The sequence below is a fragment of the Grampus griseus genome (assembly GCF_964374135.1).
Source record: "Grampus griseus genome assembly, chromosome: 19".
NCBI classification, from domain to species: domain Eukaryota; kingdom Metazoa; phylum Chordata; class Mammalia; order Artiodactyla; family Delphinidae; genus Grampus; species Grampus griseus.
In genome coordinates, this window is record NC_139013.1 from 14,361,431 (window position 1) to 14,388,243 (window position 26,813).

The window sequence follows — 26,813 nt, forward strand, 5'->3', positions numbered from 1 at the left end:
TGATGTGCTTTCGTGAAGCTGTATATCTTTCTGCTCCACATGAACTGTTTATTCTCTGATACAGAGCTATTGATAAATTCATGGGGCATCTCCTACACGTGTACTCCTATTCCTGTTCACCATATGCATAAGCTCCACATGATGTAGTAGTCATCTTTATACCTGGGGAATGTATATTCTTGGCCTTTCTGATGGCTCTAAGTATCATTTTGCTATAGAGTGACCTTTAATCTACCTTGTGGGTGCAGATTTCTGAAACTGCAAAACAAACCTTGTTTAATGGCTTTTATTCTCTTCTCCAGCTCTGCCTTCTCAGGCGCAGTCCACTCCCAGAAAGAAAAGGAAATGACTGAGTTGCAGGTAAATTTTAAGTAGTATATTTGTTCCCTGCCTTATTTTACAGTGCAGTTTAAGGGAATTGCAGTAATCCATACACTAAATTGGAAAATCCTATACAGATAAAATATATTTTCAGAGGAAACAGAGTTGGAAGATTAAGACCAGGAAATATGATTATGCAGAAATGCTTTCATTCAGAGAGATTAAAGTTGGGCTTCAATTTTGAATTTCATTATAATAGGTAAACAAGGGCAGAAATTCATTACATAATTTGCATTGTCCATAAGGATAAAAATGAACATTTATTAGCAGAAGTAAGTTTTTCATTGGCACCTAGGTCAATGAATACATTGTAGTGAGACTTCCCATAGTTGGTAAACCCAGATTTTCTAGTGGTTTTGTTTTTTTGTTTTTTTTTTAATAATTTTAAAGTCTTGGCCATGCCACATGGCTTGCAGAATCTCAGTTCCCCAACCAGGGGTTAAATCCGGGCCATGGCAGTGAAAGTGCTGAATCCTAACCACTAGACTACCAGGGAACTCCCCACTGATGGTCTGTTTTGATCGAGGATAAGGCAAAGAATATATGTCAAAATAGCCCAGCATTGGAAAGAACGCAAATCAACATCAACAGAAAATGGAATAAGTTATAGTATTTCATGCAATTGGACACTATACACATAAACACACACACACACACACACACACACACACACACACACACACACTCCCCAAAGCAGATTACTGCTACTTATAACAACATAGATAATCTCACAAACATGTGTCATAAGAGAAGTCAGAAATGAGAATACATTCTATGTGATTCCATATATATGAAGTTAGAAAACTAATCTCAGTGATAGAAAATAGTGGTTACCCCTGAAGGGGTATTTACTGGGAAGGGACATGAGGGAACCTTCTAGTATGCTGAAAATGCTCTGTATTTTGACCTGAGTGGTAGGTACACAAATACATAAATGTATAAAAATGTCTCAGTTTGTACACTTAAGATTAATGCATTTTACATTATTCTATGCTTTCATACCTTATTTTTAAAAAAACTAGAATATCTGAAGAAATAGATGGGATGTGTCTTTCAAATGACCCTGTATAATTATCTTTTTCCATGTGTGTTTGCTGAGATTCAGCCACAATCTGAAGTAATCATTTATGGTAAATTCTTATAATTTTAGTCCACTAGAATGTGAACAAAGAGTATGCTTTATTTGGTTTACTGCTGTATCTCCAGCCCCTAGAACAATGCCTGGTATATGTGGTTTTTGTAAATGCTTGTGGTTTTAATGAATTGAATCCATGGTTCCTTATTTCTTCTTCATTTTACTCTTAGAATAAGTAATGCCTGTCTCCTCTTCAAGGACATTTCCTTTTCCTCAGAACTTGATCCTTTTTCTTCAGACTTCTTTTGGAATCTTTCTCTTTCAGATTTATCCTGCACTCTTAGCTACTGAACAAATCTCACTTTACTGCCTTTTCAGCCTTAGCTCAAAGCTTTGCCATACTGAGATATGCCTTTCTTTGACCAGGTGCCCCTATCTAGCAGCTTCTCTGATCTCTAGTTTTTTCCTCAGTTAATTTTCAAAGTGAATACATGTTTAACCAGCATACGCACTGGATCAAGAAATGGAATATTACACTAACACCCATTAGACTCCTGCACCTTTCCCAGTTATTACCCTCACCCCAGGGGTAACCACTGTTCAGATTATATCACTATAGATTATTTATGCCTATTTTTAAACTTTATGTAACCTATATACTTTGTGTCTGACTTCTTTTGCTCAATATTTTGTTTGTCAGATTCATGTTGAATCATTGCATGTAAGTAGTTTACTTAACCTTACTACTGTATATTATTTAATTAATGTGAATAAACCATAATTTTATGTATCCATTCTATTACTGATAGGCATTTAGGTAGTTTTTATTTGGGAACAATTAAAATATTGTTCCTATGAATTTTCTTGTAGGTTTTTGTTGCACATATGTACATATTTCTTTCTACCAAAGTAGAATTTCTGAGTCATAAGTTATGTTTAAGATTACCTCTTATTGATACTGCCAAACAGTTTTCCAAAGTGATTGTCCAAAATTGTACTCTTAACAGTGTATGAGAGTTCTGATTACTGCAAGACAACCATCTTGAGTGCATTTTCTGCAGTCACTAGCTGGTTTTTTGGCATAATATCAAACTCATAGGCAGTAAAAAAAAAGAAGCTCAACTAAATTTGAATACATAAAAATTATATTCTCCTATTGATACAATCACCATAAAGTAAATTGGCAAAACTTGAATAATCTTAGTAATACATATGGCAGACCCAATCTGGTGTTTAAATACCTATTTACAAACCAAATTAAAATCCAATAGAAAACTGCATATAGGGTATGAAAAAGAAATCCACAGTTGAAAAAGTAAGAACAAATGCCTGATAAAAATTGTAAATAATAATAAAAACTAATCTCTATTGTTAAAGTTTTACATCGATTACCTCATATAGACTTCATAAAGAATCTTCATTTTTTTCCAGGAGTTAAGAAACAAGCATAGAAAGATTAAGAAATTTGCTCAAGGTCATAGGTAAAGGATGTAGTAGAATCAGGATTTAGTCCCAGGTGGTGTAACTGTGAAGCCTGTAAACTTAACCACAGTCCTGTATGACCTCAGCCTCACTCATGATTAATGAAATGCAAATAAAATGATTTTCTAAAATAATCATCAGATTAGTCCCGTTTTTCATCATATCTCAAATCTGATCACTTGTCAACATTTCCATGGCTCTTGTAACCCAGGCCGTATCATCTCTTACCTGGAAGTACTTCAGTAACTGCCTGTTAATCTCCCTGCATACATTCTTAACCATCTGTAGTCCATTCTCCAGAGAACAACAGAAGTGATAATTTAAAAACCTGAGGTGTTAACTTCTCTGATTAAAATCATCTAATGGCTTCCCATTACACTTGGAATAAAATCCAGGTTTCTTATTGTCCTTTACAAAACCCTTCATGATATGCCTTCTTCCTATGTCTTTGCCATTATCTTTTGCTACACCCTCCCTCATTCACTGTCTTTCAGTGATACTAGCTTTTTCCACACTTTGAACAGACAAAGTTTATCCCTGGGGAACTTTGAACATGCTAGTAAAGCTACCAGAAAAGACTAAAGTCCCAACTCAAACAGCTCCCTCTTACTAAGTTCTATTCAGGTCTTCGATTGATTGGATAAGGCCTACCCATATTAGGGAGGATGATTTGCTTTACTCACTTTACTGACCCAAATGTTAATCTCAAGTAGAAATACCCTCACAGACACACCCAGAGTAATGTTCAACCAAATGTCTGGGCAACCTGCGACCCAGTCAGGTTGACACATAAGATCAACCAATTACACTATCTTATTCTATCTTACCTATTTACATGTTTATGTTTTCATTTGTTTCCCTCAACTAGTATATAAGTTCCAGGAGGACCAGAACTTATGTCTGTCTTACAGCTATATCCTTAGGCTCTAAACCAGTGCTGGGCACACCTAGTAAGTTGGTAACTTATTGAATAAAAAACCATAACTCCAGGGCTCAAATAAGAATTATTTTCTCATTCTCTTCAGTGGCAGTTAATATTCATAATGAAAACCTTAACTACTATGAGACCCTCAAATAGTCTCTGAGCTATCAGAAAAAAAGTTTCAATTGTTTCATTCTCCTGTTCCACTACTTTAACATATAGGGGAAATAGAAGAGTTGAGATTTAGGAGGTATTGGTGAGACTGAGGTAAATGAACTTGTTGACACATTGTACCTAGGTGTTGAAGAAGAGGTAGGAATCAAAACTTAATGCTACAGGGCTTCCCTGGTGGTGCAGTGGTTGAGAGTCCGCCTGCCGATGCAGGGGACACGGGTTTGTGCCCTGGTCCGGGAAGATCCCACATGCCGCGGAGCGGCTGGGCCCGTGAGCCATGGCTGCTGAGCCTGCGCGTCCGGAGCCTGTGCTCCGCAACGGGAGAGGCCACAACAGTGAGAGGCCCACGTACCGCAAAAAAAACAAAACAAACTTATGCTACAGTTCCATTTTTCAGAAAAGGTGTTAGTGTTGCCATTAATCAAGATAAGAAAGTTAATAGCAAAAATTGCTGAATATTATATCTCCTCAAAAACCTGATATGGAATAGGTAATGTTACCTGAAATAGTGAACTACCAATGGCAAACTACTAACTGGATTCTAGGTAGTAAATAAACATATGATAATTAGAAAAGCAAAATTTCCTATTAGAAAAGACTATATTTTTACAGTCTGTCAAAAAATCCAGGATTCATGAAAGAATCTCATCATTTTCCTAGTTGTGCCCTTTTCTATAGAGAATGATTAACTCTTAAAAGAGAATTTAAGAGAATATTTATTCCAACATTTTCATTTTATAGATGGGAAGCTTTTGACCCAGAGAAATTTTAAACATTGTTTAAGTAAAGCCATATCAATGCAGTTTAAAAGAAAGAAAAAAGGCAATTTGTTAATATCAGGTACTATAAAATTCAAGACAGTGAGCTTTATTTTTTTATTGAAGTATAGTTGATTTACAGTGTTGTGATAATCTCTGCTATATAGCAAAGTGATTCTGTTATACACATATATACATTCTTTTTTTTTTGCTGTTTTTTTTTATTTGTATTTTTTTTAACTATACATTCTTTTTTTAATATTCTTTTCCATTATGGTTTATCCCAGGAGATTGGATATAGTTCCCTGTGCTATGTAGTAGGCCTTGTTGTTTATCTATTCTAAGCGTAATAGTTTGCATCTGCTAACCCCAAACTCCCAGCCCACCCCTCTCCCCCCCTCCTCCCACTTGGCAACCACAAGCCTCTTCTCTGTGTCTGTGAGTCTGTTTCTATTTGGTAAATAAGTTCATTTGTGCCATAGTTTAGATTCCACATATAAGTGATATCATATGGTATTTGTCTTTCTCTTTCTGACTTCACTTAGTATGATAATCTCTAGTTGCATCCATGTTGCTGCAAATGGCATTATTTCATTCTTTTTTACGGCTGAGTAGTAGTCCATTGTATATATGTACCACATCTTTATCTATTCATCCAAGACTGTAAGCTTTAAAAAAACAAAAAGAATGATGCTTTAAAATGCTGATAAGTGCGTTAGGTAATAAAGATAAATGGTTAGGACTACTTCTGTACCAAATAAACTGCAGAAAATTTACTATAAGGAATACTGTGAAAAATAAGAAGGAACATATCAATAGGAAACTTTTATTGGTCTGTCTTAGCTCATGATAGACACATAAAGCAGACAACAAAATGAACATAACTACCAATAATAATTTGATAGAGCTAATTGATTATCATAGCTTATAGCCTGGAAACAATTAATATCCTTTTTTTAGATATGGAAAAACTAAAAAACTGACCATATATTAGGCCTGAATAAAACTCAATAAATTTCAAAAGTACAAACTGTACATGTTCCAGAATGCAGTTACATAGGAAGTTAATAATAAAAATTCAAAAAGAAAACATTTCCACATGGAAATTTTAAAACTAGCATAAGCAACTTAGATCAAGAAAGACATAAAAATTTATGTTACAGAACATCTAAAAAATAATGTACAGAAGAAAACCTGCAGGCTGAATAATAATGATATGTTAATAAATATAAACAAAATGAACAAAATATAGTTCTAGAAATCAGAAACAATGTGAGAAAATAGAAGAAGGAATTGATGAGAATAAACTTGAAATCAGTGAGAACACAGAAAATTGAACTAATACAGAGCTGCTTTTGCTTCCATCTCTCTCATCTTTTAAAAAAATTATTATTTTAAAATCTAGGAAGAGAGAGGGAGAAATAGAATAAACAGCCATATACCCAATACCTGGAATTAGCATATTTAATATTTTGTCATTTTTGCTTTGAGATTTTTTTCAATAAAATAACTAGAATATTACAGATACTCTGTCCCCAGAGTCAGTCACTTTCATGAATGTTATGTATATCAAGCGTCCATGGTTTTATGTTTTTACCACACTGATTTGTATATATGAATATTATATAATGTTGCTCTCTGTTTTAGATTTTTAAATAATAGGGAACATAATGGACTGACAGTTCTGCAACTCATTTTTTCACTCCATATTGTTTTCAAGACATATTCATGTTAATATATGTATTTCTGACTTTACATCCTCTTCCACTGTTTTATTTTTCTTATGTCAGTAGCATTCTATCTTAATTACCATGTCTTTATTATTATAAATATTGGTATCTGATAATGAAAACAACTCTCCATCTTTGTTTTTCTTTAACACTGCTGTAGCTATTTGTAGTGATTTATATATTTCCTTAGAAATTTTAGAATTAGTCCATTTCCACAATTAAAACTGCTTAGGTTTTTATTTCAAATTGAACTGAATTATGTTTACAAATATATCATCTGCAAATAGACACTTTTCATCATTTTGAATTCTCATGCCCCCCCCCCCTTTTTTCTTGCTTTACTTCAATTGCTAAATGTTCAGTATAATGCTGAATAGATGTGGTGGCAGTCATCTTTGTTTCATTCTCAGTCTTGAGTATACTTTCAATGATCCACCAGTAAGTACGATATACCATGAAAGTTTTTTCGTAAATACTCTTACAGATGAAGGAAATTTCCTTTTATTCCTAGCCTGCTAAGGGAGTCTATCATGAATTGGTATTGACTTTTGTCATACAATTTTCTTGTATATGTGATTTTTTAAAAAATAAATTTATCTATTTATTTTGGCTGGTTTTGCTCTTTGTTGTGGTGCGTGGGCTTCTCATTGCAGTGGCTTCTCTTGTTACAGAGCACGGGCTGTAGGTGCGCGGGCTTCAGTAGTTGTGGCTCGCGGGCTCCAGAGCACAGGCTCAGCAGCTGTGACCCACGGGGTTGGTTGCCCCGCGGCATGTGGGATATTCCTGGACCAGGGCTTGAACCCGTGTCCCCTGCATTGGCAGGCAGATTCCTAACCACTGCGCCACCAGGGAAGCCCGTATATGTGATCTTGATCAAATAATGTTTCTCCTTTTTTCTGTTAATTTGGTCAATTAAAGTAATCAATTTTTAAAATCGAAGTATAGTTGATTTACAGTATTGTGTTAGTTTCAGGTGTACAGCCAGAGAGATTCAGTTATAAATATATATGTTCAGATTATTTTCAATTATAGATGTTGAAATATAAATACAAGATATTGAGTATAATATCCTGTGCCATAGAGTAAATCCTTGTTGCCTGTCTGTTTTTTGTATAGTACTTTGTATCAGTTAATCTCATACTCCGAATTTGTCCCTCCCCCTCCCCTTTGGTAACCATAAGTTTGTTTTCTATGTCTGTGAATCTGTTTCTGTTTTGTATATAGATTCATTTATATTATTCTTTACAGTCCATATATAAGTGATATCATAATATTTGTCTTTGACTTACTTCACTAAGTATAATATTCTCTAGGTCCATCCATGTTGCTGCAAATGGCAATATTTCATTCATTTTATGGCTACTAACATTCCATTGTGTATATATACCACATCTTCTTAAGGCACTCGTCTCTTGATGGGCACTTGGGTTATTTCCATGTCTTGGCTATTATAAATAGTGCTGCCATGAATATTGGGGTGCATGTATCTTTTCAAATTAGAGTTTTCATTTTTCCTGGATATATACCCAGGAGTGGGATTGCTGGATCATATGGTAGCTCTTTCTTTTTTATCCAATCTGCCACCCTGTGTCTTTTGATTGGAGCATTTAGTCTATTGATATTAAAAGTAATTACTGATAGGTATATACTTATTGCCATTTTAAACCTTGTTTTCCAGTTGTTTTTCCAGTTCTTCGTTCATTTCTTCTTTTTGTTTTTTTTTCCTTTGTGGTTTGATGGTTTTCTTTTGTTTTATGCTTGAGTTCCTATCTTTGTTTTTTGTGAATCTGTTATGTTTTTGATTTGTGGTGACTGTGGAGTTCAAGTTTGTTGGCCCATGACTATCTCTACTTGTGTTAAACTTATAGTCATACAAGTTCACACCTCCCCCACATTTTGTGATTTTGATGTCCTATTTTACATATTTATGTTTTACCCTTTTGCTATTAATTGTAGTTATGTTGCTTTAAATTTTTTTTGATTGTTTTTAATCTATGTACTGGCTTAAGTGGTCTTCAATCTTGTTATATATTTACCTTTCTTATTGTGATTTTCCCTTTCCTATAGATTCTTGTTTCTTGTCTATTTGGAGAAGAGCCTTCAATATTTCTTTTAGGGTAGGTTTACTATTGCTGAATTCTATAATTTTTGCTTGTCTGAGAAATTCTTTTTTTAAAATTTATTTTATTTTTGGCTGTGTTGGGTCTTCATTGCTGTGCATGGGCATTCTCTAGTTGCAGCGAGCAGGGACTACTCTTCGTGGTGTGTGCAGGCTTCTCATTGTGGTGGCTTCTCTTTTTGCGGAGCACAGGCTCTAGGCGCACGGGCTTCAGTAGTTGCAGCACATGGGCTCGGTAGTTGTGGCTCACATGCTCTAGAGCACAGGCTCAGTAGTTGTGGCGCATAGCCTTAGTTGCTCTGTGGCATGTGGGATCTTCCCGGACTAGGACTTGAACCCGTGTTCCCTGCATTGGCAGATGGATTCTTAACTACTGTGCCACTAGGGAAGCCCTGCTTGTCTGAGAAATTCTTTATCTCTCCTCCTATTCTAAATGATAATCTTGCTGTAGAGTATCCTAGGTTTCTGGTTTTTTCCTTTCAGGACTTTGAATATGTCATGTCACTCCCTTCTGATCTGAAATGTTTCTATAGAGAAATCAGCTGATAGCCTATGGGGGTTCCCTCTAACTGACTGTTTTTCTCTTGCTGCGTTTAGAATCCTCTCTTTAACTTTTCTCATTTTAGTTATGATATATTTTGGCATGAGTTTGATTGGGTTCATCTTGTTTGGGACTCTCTGTGCTTCCTGTACCTGGATATCTGTTTCCATCTTTAGGTTTGAGAATATTTCAGCCATGATTTCTTCAAATACATTTTTGATCCCCTTTTCTCTCTCCTGTCCTTCTGGAACCCCTATTATGCATAGCTTGGCACATTTTATATTATCCCATAGATCTTGCATATTTCTTTCTTTTTTAAAAAAATTTGTCTTTCTGTCTGCTTTTCTGATTGGGTGATTTCCATTATTCTATCTTCCAGATCACTTATTCACTCTTCTGTGTCATTTAGTCTGCTATTCATTGCCTCTAGATTGGTTTTTATCCTGGCAATTGAATCGTCTAATTTTGATTGGTTCACCTTCATAGTTTCTAGCTCCTTGTTACAGTGGTCTTCATTTTTATTGATAATCTTTCTTAATTCCTGTAGCATTTTTATTACCCGTTTTTTGGGGATTTGGCGTCCAGTAGACTGGTGAGGTCTGCTTCATTATTTGTTCTTTCAGGGGATTTCTCTTGTTCTTTTTTTAGGAGTAATTCCTCTGCTCTTTCATTTTACTTAACTTTCTCTGCTTCTGTGAATTTAGGAGAAACAGTTATCTACTGTGTTCTTGAAGGGGTGTTTTTACGTGGGAGTGTCCCTATGTAGACTGTGTGTGTCCAACATTTTTGGTGCGAGGGCTGGTTTTGGTGTGGATGTTAGCCACGTTTTTCTTCAGAGTGTGTTGGCTGTTATTCCCTTGATAGTTGGTCTTTTGGTATCCAGAGCCTGTGCTAGATGGGAGGTGGGGTCTCTTCTTTGTTCCATGGCTGTCACCACCCTGTCGGGGGCAGGGTCTGCTTCCCAAATGTTGGAGTAGAAGTCCTAAGGTCAGGTTTCTCAGGCTCTGTTGCCCTTCAGTGCGTGCCCTACCCCAAAGAAGGTGGATGCTGAAGCAAGTGAGGCCCATGCGCTCATAGCAAACCTATGTGCCACGTGTGTAGGTGTCCAGGGTTCTGCTCAGAAGCAGCACAAGGCGCATTCTTTTCTCTGTTTTGTTCCTCCCAGATCTAGTGCAGGGCTGTGGTGTGGAGTAGACTGGAGCTGGGTGTCAGGGTGTTGTCGCTGCAGGAATTGAGGTGGGCAGGAATTGAGATCTGGGCTGCCTCTGTGGCAGACTTCTCCCAGGATCTGTCTGCCCCAGGTCTGGTGCTAAGTCGCTGTGTTGAATGGGTGGGGCTGGAGCACTCTCGCTGGGAAACAAACTGCTGTGCACTCCTGCCCAGGGCCTGTCTGCCCAGTATTCAGCACTTAGCCATTATGCATTCTTGTGGCACTGCCCAGTGCACACACTGACATTGTCTGTGGTAGCTGGTTCTGCTGCCCCTGTGCACACATTGACAAAAGTCTCCACTGCTAGAGCTGCCACCACCACTGTGTGCAAGCTGACAGTGAAGCTCTGTGGCTCCCTCCAGATCACACCCCAGGCCATCTGGGCTGTTTCTGCATAGCTAGATCAAGCCCTCTCCCAGGACCTACCTGCCCGAGATTCAGCGCTTAGCCACTATGTATTCTTGTGGCACTACACGATGTGCTGACAATGTCTGCCCAGCTAGACCTGCTGCCTGATGTGCGTGCTGACAGTGTCTCCCCTGGCTAGACCCACCCTCCCGTGTGCACACTGACAGTGGCTCCATGGCTCCATCCAGATTACATCCCTGGCGCCCCCTGTCTGCCTCTGTGGAGCTAAACAAATCTTTCCCCTGATCTCGCACCAGGCTATGGTGTGGAGGGAGCAGGGCTGGGGCATTTACTGTTTAGGATTAGGAAGTGCGGTGAGGTGGCTGCTGCCGGTGCAACCTTTTCTCCATGCTGATTGTTAGCAAGCCAGCATATGCACACACCTCATGAGTAGGGTCTAGGCTTCTCTAGCATACCTCATTAGTAGGATGTAGGTTTCTCTAGCCCTTCTTTCTGTCTCAGCAGATCCCATTAGGCAAGGGGGCTTGTCTCCATGTAAGACCCCAGAACTGGGATGCCCAGATTGTGAGTCAACCTGATCATTCCCCAGGGCGAGGGTCTGCCTGTGTGGACCTTGTCTTCCTTACAGATCCCTCCCAGGAGTGCAGGTCCCAACCTGATGCCTTTTTTCCCTCATCCTACCCAGTTTTGTGGAGATCTTTCTTGCAGCTTTGGTTAGGTATAGGAGTCCTTCTGTCAGCTTCCTGTTGGTTTTCTGTGAGAATTGTTCCGTGTGTAGATATATTTTTGATGTGTTTATGGCGGGAGGTGAGCTCCATGTCCTCCTACTCCACCATCTTGATCCTCCTCCTTTAAAGTCATCAATTTTTGAATGTTAAACTAATCCTGTTAACTGGTTGGGGGAAACACTTGAATATTTTTTTCCTGGATATTTAATACATTAATTTAATTTATACTAAGGTATACACAACAGATACCATAACTTTATTGAAAGCAGATTTTCTTGAGTCTGGTGTTAGAAGGTAAGGTGAAGCCAAGGTATAAGTTCCTTGAAAGCCTGTTTTATTTAGCAGGAGTTCTGTACCTATCACACATCCTCAGTGAATGCTGTTTTGGACAAGATGTCTTAAACTATGAAGATGAATTTTGCCCAAGGCCAATACTGTTCTATTAAAGTAAATTGTGTGATTGTAAATTCTTTAGAGATTTGAACCTTGTCTGAAAGCCATTTACCTCCTCACATCATACATATAGTCCATATTCCTTTGTCCCTTAACTTTATTCAATGACTTCATATGTATGAGTCACAGAATTACTCATACTACACTGATATGTATGTTAAAAATATAGTTTCTTTATTTTAAAAATTTGTTCGCATATCTCTTATGAGTTCTGATCAGTAGCATGAAAAGAAAAGCTAGTTTTGATGCAGTCTGATTCAAAACTTAGTCCTATCAGTAAACTGTTTCTTTGAATAATTATTCAGTTATTCAGATTCCCCTCTAAACCCCTGTCCTCTCTTAAGGTGGTATCTGAGATATAGAAGAAAATCTTCATAGCTTTGGGAGGAAGAGGGTCCTCTGTGATTCTCCATGAATGTGTGCTGACTGGTATCCACTGAATCTAGTTTAGCTGGCTTCTTTTTCTGGGCATTCTGTAGCTGATGAATTTGTGGTACGTTTTTCAGCTCAGTCATGATCCAAGGGCCCCCTCCTTTCATCTTTCCTCCCTTGGATCTTGTCTCCATAGACTCTGAGTCTCTGTCATAACCTCCAAAGAATCCCTGGCTTCCATGTGCAATAGTCTGTGGGGTCATCTTGCCTTCTGCAAGGGTCCTATCACTCCCTACTCAGGATATATGCTACATGGGACACAAAGGCTACTTAAAGTTCCCCCAATTTGACCATGTCACTTTGCCCTCTTAATTCACTACCTTTCTTACTTCACCTTAATGCCCTGGAGTGTGGGAAGTTCTGAGCAGACATTTAACTGCCTATGTCCCTACCTCCATGGCCTTTCTTCTCTATCCCAGGCCTCCAAGGGGGAGGAAAGGGTTTCCCCCAGTCATCTTCCCCTCTGTCTTTCTTTTTTCAGTAAAACTAAAATGGAGAAAGGTTATGAAGAATAAGGAAACATACATTAAAAAGCGTTTCAAAACTAGTATACTGGTTACATGTTTGGAATCTATGAGTGCCAGTGAGAGGCCCAAGGCAGTATAAATAAGGCCATGGAAGGTCTGAAGATATTACTGATGACAAAGCACATCCATCCAGAAGCAAAAAAAATTAACCCATAGCACAAGAATATCACATCATTTTGTTCATTGTTGCCATATTAAGTTTCATCTGCAAATGTTCACATCTCCAGAAACATAGAACAGAGTGCCTAGGACAATAAAATTAAATTGACAAGCCTGCTGTGTGTTCTGTATTCTGCTTAGTGCTTTACTTGAACTCTTCATTTTTTCATGAGGATTTAATGATTGGTGTCACTTCCCTTCAGCCTCAGGAACTTCCTTTATTATTTCTTTTTTTTTCCTTTATTATTTCTTGTTAGGCCAGTCTGCTAGCAATGAATTCTCTGGGAATATATTTCATCTTTTTTTTTAGGTGAAATTTACATAAAATTAATAATTTTGAAGCAAACAATTCAGTGACATTTAGTACCTTCACAATGTTGTACAGCCACCCCTCTATCTAGTTACAAAACATTTTCATGACCCCCAAATAAAACCTCATACCCATTAAGCATATACTCCCCCCTTCCCCTCTCCCCCAGCTCCTGGCAACCACCAGTCTGCCTTCAGTCTCTGTATTTATCTATTCCAGATATTTTATATGAATAGAATGCTAAAATATGTGACTTTTGTGTCTGGCTTCTTTCACTGAGTATAATCATTTTTGAAGGTAACTTTGCTAGTTATAGGATTATTCGTTGATAGTGTTTTTTCTTTCAGCACTTGAGATATTGCTGTCCCATTGCCTTGACCTTCATTGTTTCTAATGAGAGGTCAGGTGTCAATTTTATTGTGGCTGCCTTGTAGATAAAGGATTGTTTTCCTCTTGCAGCTTTTAAGGTTTTCTCTGTATTGTTACTTTCAGCATTTTGAGTATCATGTGTTTGTATCTCTTTGTGTTTATTCTGCTAAGGGTTCATTGAGTGTCTTGGATATGTATACTAGTGTTTTTAAAAAATCAAATTTAAGAAGCTTTCAGCCAGTATTTCTTTGAGTAGTCTTCTGTCTTTCCTCTCCTTCTGGTACTCATATTATGTGTATGTGGATGTACTTATTTCTGTCTCACATTTCTCCTAGTCTGTGTTCATTTTTCTTCACTCTCTTTTTTTCCCCTCATCTTCAGATTGTATAGTTTCTATTGATCTCTTGATCGTTAAGCTTGCTGATTCTTTATTCTGCCATCTCAGACCTTCATGCAGCTGTGAGAAATTCTCATCCAGGCCAGTGGGGAGTTGCTGACCAAAATTTTCCCATTAGAGGAGTCCCATGTCAGGTAGAATGGTCCAGTCCCTAATACCCTCACTGTGCTTAGCCTTTGGCTGGAAAAATAGCCAGTGGTGGCTTGAGAATAGCATGGTCTCATCATGAACACAGTAGTAGAACTAAAGATAGAGCGGCTGGAGTTTGTTCACCAATTATGTGTCTCACAGCTTGTTCTCTTGAAGGGGATCTGGGAGCATATTTCTATGGCTGCCACAAAGATAACATTTTGAAATGTTCTCTTCCTACCATAAGCATTTATCTGTCTTAATAGATTTACCTAGTATTATTGACTGTGACAGAAATCTTCCAGAACAGTTGCTTAAACAGGACAGAATTTTATTAGTCTCTGTAGGAATTCAGGTACCAACAAATCAGGGCTGGTCCTGTATCTCTAAGGCAGAGAGAACCAGGATTCCTCTATTTCATTTGTCTACCTCATTATCCTCTAATACTTGGCTCTACCTCATTATCCCAAATGACTATATTTGCCCTAGCCATCATAGTTACTTAACAGTCTATAGGAAGGAGGAAGCTGGGAAGAAAATGTATACCTCCTCCCTTTAAGCTCACTTACCAGTAGTTACACATAATACTCCTTTCATCTTACTGTCCAGAACCTTATATAAAAATACCTAGCTTCAAAGGAGATGAAGAATGATAATGGCACAGGAGGCCATATGCTCAGCCAAAAATTTGGAAATGGGGAGAAATATTGGGATAGAAGAGTAAAAGTCTTTGCTACAGTATCAACTGTTCTGGATTTCTTTTCTTTTCTTTTTCTTTTTTTTTTCATTTTGAGATCAGTCTTCGTTTCATATTTCTTTTTAAATTATTAATTTCATTGAAGTTCAGTTTGTTTCAGTATTCCTAATTTTGTATGTTTGTTTTTTAAATTTATTTTTCTTCATTAAACTTATTTGTCTAACTCAGTATTTATACTTAAAATATCAGTTTTTAATTATGGGGATTTATGTGTATAAGTTTTAGATTTCTCATATTAAGATTATGCTTCATATTTACTAAATTTTTTAAAAAGTATTTTCATCAAGTTTATTTTAATGATTTCTTTTTGGATTCTGTCACTCTTGAGCGATTACAATTTTCTTGCAAAATCTGTGGTGTTGGTTTTGTAATTTATTAATTATTTTATTGATTCAACTTAGGAAAATACAACTCCCTGAGGAGAAATCTGAGGCTGAGGCACTGTCAGCAAGAATTCATCTTATGTGCTCTTCTCCTTTCATGTGATTAATGAAACCATTATAGTAGGACTAGCTTTCTGCATTGTGTTTTCTCCTCAGCCGTAATTCCTCACCAGGTACTTTTTCTGAGCTTATTTTGGTCTTTATCCCACTTAAGGGGAAGTCCCAACTATCCCGTGCATTTCAGTGTTTTTTTTTAAAAATAAATTTATTTATATATTTATTTTTGGCTGCATTGGGTCTTCGTTGCTGTGCTTTCTCTAGTTGTGGCGAGCGGGGGCTACCCTTCATTGCGGTGTGCAGGCTTCTCATTGCTGTGGCCTCTCTTGTTGCAGAGCACGGGCTCTAGGTGTGCGGGCTTCAGTAGTTGTGGCTCGTGGGCTCTAGATTGCAGGCTCAGTAGTTGTGGCACACGGGCTTAGTTGCTCCGTGGCATGTGGAATCTTCCCAGACAAGGGCTCAAACCCATGTCCCCTGCATTGGCAAGCAGATTCTTAACGACTGTCCCACCGGGGAAGTCCTTTCAGTGTTTTTTTACCCTGACACTTTGCCTTTGGTTTCTTTTTTTTTCTTTTTACATTTCTTTAAAAATTTTCTTTTCTAGCTTTATTGAAATATAATTGACATGTAACATTGTGTTTAAGGTGTACAACGTGTTGAATTGATACACTTACATACTGCAAAATTATTATCACAGTAGTTGCTTAAAACCTCCATCACCTTACATAATTATTTCTTTTTTAGGGCGAGAACATTTAAGATCTACTCTCTAGCAAGTTTCCAGCATATAATACTGTATTGTTAACCATAGTCACCATGCTGTACATTAGATCCCCAGAAATTATTCATCTTATAAATGGAAGTTTATACCTGTTGACCAGCATCTTTCCATCACCCCCACCTCCTAGACCTGGGCAAGCACCATTCTGTTCTCTATTTCTATAATTTTGACTTTTCAGGATTCTACATATAAGGGATATCATAGAGTAATTGTCTTTCTTCGTCTTACTTCACTTAGCATAATGCCCTAAAGATCTATCCATGGAGTTGCAAATTGCAGGATTCCATCTTTCTCATGGCAGAATAATATTCCATTGTATACATATATATCACATCTTCTGTATACATTCATCTGCAGACAGACACTTGATTGTTTCCATATTTTGGTTACTGTTAATAATGTTGCAGTGAACATGGGAGTGCATATATGTCTTCAAACTCCTGTTCTCATTTCCTTTGGACATATACCTGGAAATGGGATTGTTGGATTATATGGTAATTCTATTTTTAAGTTTTTTAAGGAACTTCTGTACTGTACTGTTTTCCATAGTGGCTGTATCAATTTACATTCCCATCAACAGTGAACAAGGGTTCACTTTTCTCCACATCCTTTCCAACACATTTTATCTCTTGTCTTTTTGATGATAGCCATTATAACAGGTGTAAGGTGACACCTCATTGTGGTGTTGATTTGAATTTCCGTGGTGATTAGTGATGTCAAGCATTTTTTCATGTACCTGTTGGCCAATTGTATGTCTTCTTTGGAAAAATGTCTATTCAGTTTCTCTGCCCAATTTTACTCAAGTTGGGTTTTTTTGCTATTGAGTTGTATGAGTTCTTTATTTTGGATGTTAACCCCTTATCAAATATATGATTTGCAAATATTTTCTCTTGTTCCATAAATCACCTTTTTATTTTGTTGACTGTTCCTTTTGCTGTGCAGAAGCTTTTTAGTTTGATGTAGCATCACTTGTTGATTTTTGCTTATATTGCTCATGCTTTTCATGTCATATTTAAAAAATTATTGCCAAGACCAATGTCAAGAGCTTTATCCTTATGATTTCTTCTAGGAGTTTTACTGTTTCAGGTCTAATTTTAAATCTTTAACCATTTTGAGTTAATTTTAGTGGTGTAAGATGTGTCCAGTTTTATTATTCTGCATGTGATTTTCCAGTTTTCCCAATACCATTTATTGAAGAGACTATCCTTTCCCCATATTGAATATTCTTGACTCCCTTGTCAAGTATTAGTTGACTGATACAAGGGGGTTATTTCTAGACTCTCATTTCTTATACATGGGTCCATGTGTCTATTTTTATGCAGATACCACACTGTTTTGATTACTATGGCTTTGTCATATAGTTTGAAATCAGGAAATGTGATGCTTCCAGCTTTGTTCTTTCACAAGATTGCTTTGGGCATTTGGGGTCTTTTGTGGCTCCATACAAATTGTATTGGGTTGGCCAAAAAGTTCATTCGGGTTTTTCCATAAAAAGATCACTTTTTCCTGTTTCTGTGAAAAAAGTCTTTGGGAATTTTGATAGTGATTGCATTGAGTCTGTTGATGGCTTTGGGTAGTATGGACATTTTAACAATATTAATTCTTGCGATCCATGAACATGGGATATCTTTCCATTTATTTGTGTCCTCTTCAGTTTCCTTCATCAAAATCTTATATTTTTCAGTGTCTAGAGCTTTCTCCTCCTTGGTTAAATTTATTGCTAAGTATTTTTGTTGTTTTTGATGCTATTGTGAATGGGATTGTTTTATTTCTTTTTCAGATATTTTGTTGTTAGTGTATACAAATACAGCTGATTTCTGTCTGTTGATTTTGTGTCCTGCAACTTTACTGAATTCATTGATTAGTTCTTACAGTTTTTTTGGTAGTGATTTTAGGATTTTCTATATATAAGATCATATCATCTGCAAAGAAAAAGAAGACAGTTTTCTTCTTTCTTTCCAATTTGGATGTATTTTTTTTCCTTGCCTGATTGCTCTGGTTAGGATTACCCATACTATATTGAATAGGTCTGGTGAGAGTGGGTACCTTTGTCTTGTTCTGATCTTAAAGAAAAAGTTTCAACCTTTTACCATTGGATATGATATTGTTGTTGGCTTATCATATATGTCCTTGTTTATGCTGAGGTATGTTCCTTCTATACTCAGTTTGTTGAGAGTTTTTATCACAAAATGATGTTGTATTTTGTCAAGTGCTTTTTTTGCATCTATTGAAATGATCATATAATTTTTGTCTTTCATTCTATTGAAGTGATATATCACATGTATTGATTTGCATATGTTGAACTATCCTTGCATCCCAGGAATGAATCCTTCTTGATTGTGGTGTATGATCCTTTTAACATGCTGTTGAATTTAGTATGCCTATATTTTGTTGAAAAATTCTGCATCTATATTCATTAGAGATATTTGCCTATAGTTTTTCTTGTAGTGTCCTTATCTGCCTTTGGTATCAGGGTAATGTTGGCCTTGTAAAATGAGTTTGGGAGTGTTCCCTCCAGTTCTGTTTTTTGGAAAGTATGAGAAAGACTGGCATCTGTTCATCTTTAAATGATTTGTAGAATTCACCAGGGAAGCCATCTAGTCCTCAGCTTTTCTTTTTTTGGTGGGAGGGGAGGGTTTTCTCTATTGAAAGATTTTGATTACTGATTCAACTCCTTATTCATTATTGGTCTGTTCTGATTTTTTATTTCTTCATGATTCAGTCTTGGTAGGTTGTATGTTTCTATGTTTCTTCTAGGTTATCCACTTTGTTACCATATAATTGTTCATAGCAGTCTCTCATGGTCATTGTATCTGTGATATCAGTCATAATGTCTCCTCTTTCATTTTTTATTTTATTTGACTCCTCTTTTTTACTTCTTGATGGTGTCCTTAGCACAGTTAGTAAGATCCACGTCTCTGTAACGTCCTCTGAGAATGTTATCTGCTGCTCGCTCAGACTTTTCAGTGACACAGCTCACAATTCAGTACTTTGGATGTGATGAGAGAAAAATGACACTCTTTGGCACCATCCCACATAGCTGGGAAATAGGGTACTCACACATCCTTATTTTCCTTCATGAACGAAATCATGGGCCAAGATTTCTCTTGGCCCTAAGCTGTGTTGCCTTGGTGGAGGGGTGAAGTAGGTAAAGTCAAACTGTGCCTCTTACCCTCTCTGATGAGTCCAAACTTGTATTTTTTGCTCCACTGATGTACTGGAACTTCTTGGCTGGAGACGTGTACTTTCACAAAAGCTCTGTCTTCTGTTGGGTGCTTGTCTAAGACAGTCATTTTCTGGGGGCTCCTGGACCATGGCCAAGAGAGGCTAGAGTCAGTTCACATGCCTCTCAGGGTCTATAGCCAGGACTGAGGTCTGTACGCTTATAACTTAACATGTGGGTAGGCAAGACTCCTTCTCAGTCCCTCAGCATACGATGCTGGACCCCACAGTTCCCACAAAGGCACTTTTGTCCATAGATGGATGCCAAATTACTGTTTTTGCAGTGGGGCCACTGCAGAGGGATGTCTTATTTTGCCATGATTGCTTTTGTTTTCTTAAGCCTGATTGTTTATAAGTCCTTGATCTTCAGCAGAAAAGGGCTCCAAAAGAGGAGTTTCCATTATTCCCACAGCATACTCTCAACTTTAGTGGATGTTCATGGTCATAGGGTCCTTTTAGGACCTAGAAATAAATTATCAGAAACATTTTTTATGAGCTAGCTCCTGGTGATTTCCTTTTATCTTACCCCATCTCTCATAGAAATTCCTCAAAGTTTAGGAAATATGGAAAGCTACCTTTGTTCCAGTGCTGTTGAAGATTTTTTTCTTATGTTTATATTTTTGGGGCATTTTGGTTTTTAACTAGAAAAAGTGCATTTGATTTCTATGTTCAAATCACACTTCTTTGAAGAAATTTGTTACCAGTCCCTCATTTCTGACACTTTAAGCTTTCTTGGTACTGTTTTCTCAGAGTTCTGGTTGTAATTCAAGTTCAGACCATTTTATAAAAACTTCATTATCTTTTTTCTATATCTGTTGGTATTTGTAGCATTCTATTTGTGGCACTCTTTTTTCAGTATATGTGAACTCTGAACAAAAATATATCCAGTTTTTGTGGCTGCAGACACCTGTTATAGGCTTATGAACAATAAATCCTCATTTTCAATTTAGATTTCTTCTGATCTAATGAACAATATGTGCAACTGCTAAATCAATGAATATCTCTGTTTGGATGTTCCTACTATACTTCAAAGTCATTCTCTCCCCATTTCTGCTTCCATCCAAATCCTATTTTCATTTTTTCATGTACCAATGAATCACAGGGATCTAGTGAGTTCCCAGACCAATTAACTTGAGTAAAGTTTTGTATTCCGCCAGTTTTTGCACTCAGTATAAATTAGTACCCAAGATCTCTTTAACTCACAGTAGTTATTAAAGATGTGTGCTTGCTAAATCAATGAATGAACATAAACTGACAGGATGTTGCTAAAATGATATTTTTCTTTCAGACAATAACAAAAACAGGTAAAATTTATTTTATAGTCTCTTACCTTTGTGTACTATCAGAAAAAGTTTCAATATGTTTTGTCCACTACATCTAAGATGGATGACTCCAGATTGAGTGGGAATATGTTGTTACAGGAAACAGTGACATTCAAAGATGTGGCTATTGACTTCACTGAGGAAGAGTGGCAGCAGTTGGATCCTGCTCAAAGGAACCTGTACTGGAATGTGATGCTAGAAAACTATAACAACTTAATCACTGTGGGTAAGGGTAGTTTCCTATATAACTCAAACTCTGGGAGTAAATTACCTTTTTTCCCCCCAGTGTTTCTGAAATGTGTGGAACCTTTAAATGTTAGCCTGAGTTTGGCCTTTAGGTGCCTTTGCTCACATTCATGTGCATGCTGCAGCTTTCAAAGCAAAATGTCATCCTTGGTTATGTTTCAAGGGGCAGTATTCCTAGAAAACATAGTTTTCTTGTCCTTCAGAAAGCCTGGTTTCCCTGGGCCAGCCTCAGTTCTTGAATGATTGTTCCTAGTATTTATACCCAAATCTTATGTCACTTCCCTTTGACAGGATGTCCATTCACCAAACCTGATGTGATTTTCAAGTTGGAGCAAGAAGAACCATGGGTGGTGGAGGAAGAAGTGTCAAAGAGACATTGTCCAGGTTAGTGGGAAGGAACCATACAGGTGAGGAGGGGCCAGGGCCCTTTAATTGTTAATCTGTAAGTTTTTGATCCCTCTGAAATGTTCTTCAAAGTTATTTTTTTTAAGGCCATAGAACTTTGTAATGACAATTGGTGTGAATTTTTTATATACGTAAGATGTCATTTCTAGATAATATTCTTAACTTCTTTCCTCAGAACCTAAAAGACCAGTTAGCTTTCTTACCTGTGTGCTAGATATCAACATTTCCTAATTCATTCCCAGCTTTGCTTTGGTAATCATTCTAGTCTTTCTGCCCACCTTTTTACATAGGCTCCTTTCGTTTTACGTTCAGATATTTACAGAATTGAAGTTGTTTAAATAAACTTGTTGACATTTAGAGTCCTTTACTATTTTCTCTTTTTCCTTCCATTGTAAATGCTTTAGCATCATATTTTGTACCCATAGTCACACTTCCCACTGTAATTTAGCTTTTGCTCTCATACTTCAGTAATGACTACAATCCTTTTATTTCAATAAAGATTTAAAGTCAGTGCTACTTTTCTGTTATCTTCCATTTTCTGCTACATTTGTCACGTATATATGCATGTGCTTGTGTGTTTGTGATACATGTGTATACATATGTATAATGCGTACACATATATACATGCATACATATACATACATATATTTTTAATTTGAAAGATATTGTGATGTCTTTTTTTGCTCTTCAAGGAGATAAAATTTATACTTCTACTGACAATTTCTGCAACTTAGTCTATTAGCATTCCTTAAATCATTGCCAGTTTGATAAATGAAAAATAACTTACAATAGTTTGAATTTGCATTTCGTTTATTATAAATGAAGGCAAGCATCTTTTCATATGTTTAAAATCTATCTATATTTCTTTTTTATGAACAGTTTGTGTTTTATGCCCCTTTTTTTCTGTTGAGTTCTTAATTTATATGAATTCTTAACATATTAAGGTGATTAGCCGTTTCTCTTGTTTTTCTAGTATTTTTTTCCGGTAACTCATTGCTCTTTAAAGTACTTTTTACCACCGTTAAAGTTCATGTAGTTAAAATAACAACCGTTTCTTACAGGAGATTTATCATATGATTCTTTTTCCTTTTGTGTATATGGGTGAATATTATTTACATATTTCTTAATAATGAATCATACTTACATTTTTGCTATGAATTTAAATATCTTAACTCTGTCAGGCTTTGAAGTCAATGTTACACTGGTTTTGTAAATAAAATTTAGAAGCTTTTCTTCATGTTCTAGAACATTTATATAGCATTGGCATAAAACTCCCGTAAAATTTTTATTTATCTTACCTGTTGAACTATTTGGACCTTGCAGATTTTTGAGGGAAGTTTCTTTGACAGCTTTTCTCCATTGTTCCTTTTTTTTTTTTTTTTTTTTTTTGCGGTACGCGGGCCTCTCACTGTTGTGGCCTCTCCCGTTGCGGAGCACAGGCTCCGGATGCGCAGGCTCAGTGGCCATGGCTCACGGGCCCAGCCGCTCCGCGGCATGTGGGATCTTCCCAGACCAGGGCACAAACCTGTGTCCCCTGCATCGGCAGGTGGACTCTCAACCACTGCACCACCAGGGAAGCCCTTCTCCATTGTTCCTTTTATAACTGTTCTATGTAGATGCTTTTGTCTCTCTTGGCAATAGTTTTTGATAATAGACTGTAATTTTCCAGAAAGATACCATTTTAATCCTGGTTTTCGAATTAATTTTCACAGAGTTGAACAAAGAAATTGCCATAAATATTTAAATTTCCTCTGTATTTTAAGAAGGTTACCATATATTGATGTTCCAGGGCCATCTGTTATATTTAACAATTTGTTTCATCTGTGTTTTCAAATCTGTTTGTATAAAATTATTCATAGTGTTGTCTTCTTATTTATGTCTTCCATAAATACTGCAACATTCTCAGCTAACATCATCAAATGTTGGCTCTCATTCATTGCCTTCACACTCTACCACTGAGAGTCATATTAGATAGATGCTAGACCTTTTTTTCTCCATATTTTTAAATATCTTTTGCTATTTTCTTCCTCTGTATCTCTGTGTTGCCTTCTGAGTAATTACTTCAGATATATCTTCCAGTTTGCTAATTCTCTCTTCAACCATGTTTATTCATCTTTTTAACTCATCCACCTTTGAAAAAATTTTTAGTAGTATTTTGTATTTTTGTAAGTTCCTCTTCTTTTTGTTTTTGCTATGCTTTTTTCTTCTCACATCTTTCTGATTCTTCCTAGTAATTTCTGTGGCTTCTTCAGCTTTGTGTTTTTATCTTTTGCTTCTTTAAAAATACTGTACATAGCTCTTTTGTATTCAGTATCTGACAGTTCCAGTATTTTAAGTTCTCAGGTTTAAATATCTTGTTTTTGAGGACTCAGTGTATTTTGGTTCTTCACATAGTTGATGATTGCTGATCCTAAACTTAAATTTTTAAAATCTTAATTTGTGCTAATTCTGTTGTCCTAAATTGGGGTTACTTTCCTCTGAAGATGATTTGCATGTGCTTCTGGTGGGTGCCAAGAGGCGTTACCAAGTGAGGATCAGTTGAACATTCTTTGAAGGTCTTGGCTTTTTGTAGGAATCTTAGTTGAGCTTCTCTTCTTTATTGATGGCCCAAGAGCCTTATACTTTAGTTAACAAGGCTTTGCATAGGTACTCAAGACAGATCTGTCTTGCAGGTTGCTTTCAGGTCTGCTGTCTCTCAGACCTGGTTTTGGCTAATACTTCTTTTTATTTTGTTCATTTTTTCTGTGTATGGAGCTCAGGCATGGTTGTTGGAGAGGATTGCAGTGTTCTTGGAGATTTATGCTACTTCCTGTCAGCCCAGTGATGCTTCAGAATTTATGCTTTATCCACTATCTTGTTTTGCAATACGAGGTTACCTTACTGTAATTTCAATACTTAAAGTCTTTAAATTTTTTTTAAGGTTTTTTTTTTGATGACCATTTTTAAACTCTTTATTGAATTTGTTACAGTATTGCTTCTGTTTTATGTTTTTTGGTTTTTTGGCCCCAAGGCATGAGGGAATCTTAGCTCCCTGACCAGGGATCAAACCCACACCCCCTGCACTGGAAGGCGAAGTCTTAACCACTAGACCACCAGGGGAGTCCCTAAAAGTCTTTATGTAGCCTTTCTCTCTTTTTTCCCCCCACTTGCATGGTGTTCATTATTTTGGATGGTTTTATTTTTCTCTTTTCTTTCTTTCTTGGTTCTGCTAGTTAATTTTTTTTAGCCCTTTTTGTTTTCTCATTGTTTCTTCCTCGTGCATTTATATTTCTATTTTGAGCTCATTTATAGTTGATATTTTCATTAAGTTTTTTCATTCATGGCAATACATTTAATCAAGATTTTCATTTACTATGTGTCAATTGTCTTAGCTTGAAGTTTTTGTCTGCTTTCTTTATCTCATGCTTCTTTTCTTTTTTCTCTTATACTTTTTTAGAGATCTGATTCCAGTACCTTCTCATTTATGAGTGAGGATAGTTCCTCCTTGACCTGACTTTTAAAGAAGGATATTGTTAGGGAAGGAAAGAAAGTTCTCCGATCTAGAGCAGGAATATGCAAACTATGACCTGTAGGCCAGCCACTTGTTTCTAGAGTAAATGAAGTTTTACTGAAATATAGCCACAAGGAATCATTTACATCTTAACTATTAATACTTTCACATTGCAGAGGCAAAGTTGAATAGTTGTGTCAAAGACTATATGACCCACGAAGCCTAAAATATTTACTATCTGACCTTTAAGAAAATGTTTGCTGACTCTTGATGTATAGGAATGCATCTGTTCTTCATACTAAAGCCTTTTATTCTACATGGTTGTGTGAATATGTTTAGGTTTTACTTCTCATCCAAAAAGGAACTGCAGCTGCAAGTCTTCTCATAACTCTGAATCTTACACTCTCACCCCAACAGACTTCTTCCTAAAAAGACAGTATTTCACAGTGTTTCCTCATTCAGTCCTGGCTTCCTTGACATACCTTGGGATGTCAAGTCTCCTGTAATCAGTCTCTACTCCCAAATTTCCATGTTGTAATCATGGGTTAATTAATTCTGCCCTTCAAGGTGTGATATCCATTTTGACAATGTCAGCTGCTTGCTGTGCCCAAGATCAGCATGAACAGCTGTCTTCTCTTAGAATCCTCTTTTCCCTATTCCACCCTTCACTGTATTTGTCAACACTAACTCATTTATTATAATTGGGGTTACGGCCACCACCTAGGATCATTGAAGAATCAATGACTTTTCATTCCTGTTTGTATAGAGGAAAAGAGATCAGATACTTTTTCATTTCACCATCTTAAAACATGGAGTCTTTTCTGTCACATTTGATATTTTGATCTTGCCCTTGGAACTCTTGTACACTTCTACTTGGATAGTACCTTAAAGACCTGATCTTACCTTTTCTCTCAACACCTTTTGCTTAATTGAGCTTTTCTCTTTCCCTGAACTGAGGGAACTCAATAGATTAAGCTTAGTATTCTGCCTTCTTTTCTATATTTATAATCTGCAACCACGTCTCTAACTTTACCTGCATTATAGCTTCACAAGAATTTTTCCTTTACTTTATTCTCAGTCTGGCAGAGAGGGAGAAAAATCTCCATTTTCCTCTCCTAGAGCTAAGCAGCCACTGGGGACTGAATGTCTCACCTTTGGGTATGTAGACGTTCATTTATTCTACGTTTGAGCCAGTTCCTTATCTCTGAATTTCTCTGCCTGGTGTCCTTGTCTCTAGAGCCTTTCTGCTTATATTTCTCAAGAGAGTAATCTCCCATCTTCTCTAGGGTGGAAGAGTGGTCTTTGTCTTTGTTAGTTTATATCTTTTTCTTTCCTTATCTAATTTTAGTGTGGTTTTGTGTAGGATCAGAGATAAATTCATGTATTTATGAGGCCATATTTAAGCATAATTTCCCACTCTTTGTTTTCCCTTTCAATCATGCTACGCAGGCTCTTCCAGTTTTATATTCCGATTCTTCTTTTTTTTTTTAATATTTATTTATTTACTTTGGCTGTGCTGGGTCTTAGTTGCGGCATGCAGGATCTTTGTTGCAGCACGTGGACTCTTTGTTGCAGCATACGGACTTCTTAGTTGTGACATGCAGACTCTTAGTTGCAACATGCATGCAGGATCTAGTTCCCCAACCAGGGATCGAACTCAGGCCCCCAGCATTGGGAGTGCGGAGTCTTACCCATTGGACCACCAGGGAAGTCCCTATTCTGATTCTTTTATCCAATTTTTACCTTCCTATTGTTTGTTCTCATTTTATTAATTACTGTATTGTTCAGAACAATTTTATTTATTCACTTTTTAAAATATATAATACATACTTGTAGTACAAATTTTTTAAAGTACAATAGGATATATATTGAAAAGTAATTTTTC

At 36.7% G+C, this 26,813-nt stretch overlaps 1 protein-coding gene across 1 annotated transcript in view; it reads left to right on the forward strand.

The window, feature by feature from the left end:
* LOC309837327 (uncharacterized protein) overlaps nt 1-26,813 on the forward strand; it is a gene marked incomplete at its 3' end in the record, with an annotated part of 59,202 nt that overhangs the window by 28,405 nt on the left and 3,984 nt on the right. The window contains exons 3-5 of the mRNA XM_082677799.1: nt 303-360; nt 20,887-21,013; nt 21,325-21,417. Of these exons, the coding sequence (XP_082533925.1) occupies nt 303-360; nt 20,887-21,013; nt 21,325-21,417 (278 nt within the window). The remainder of the gene's footprint in view (nt 1-302; nt 361-20,886; nt 21,014-21,324; nt 21,418-26,813) is intronic.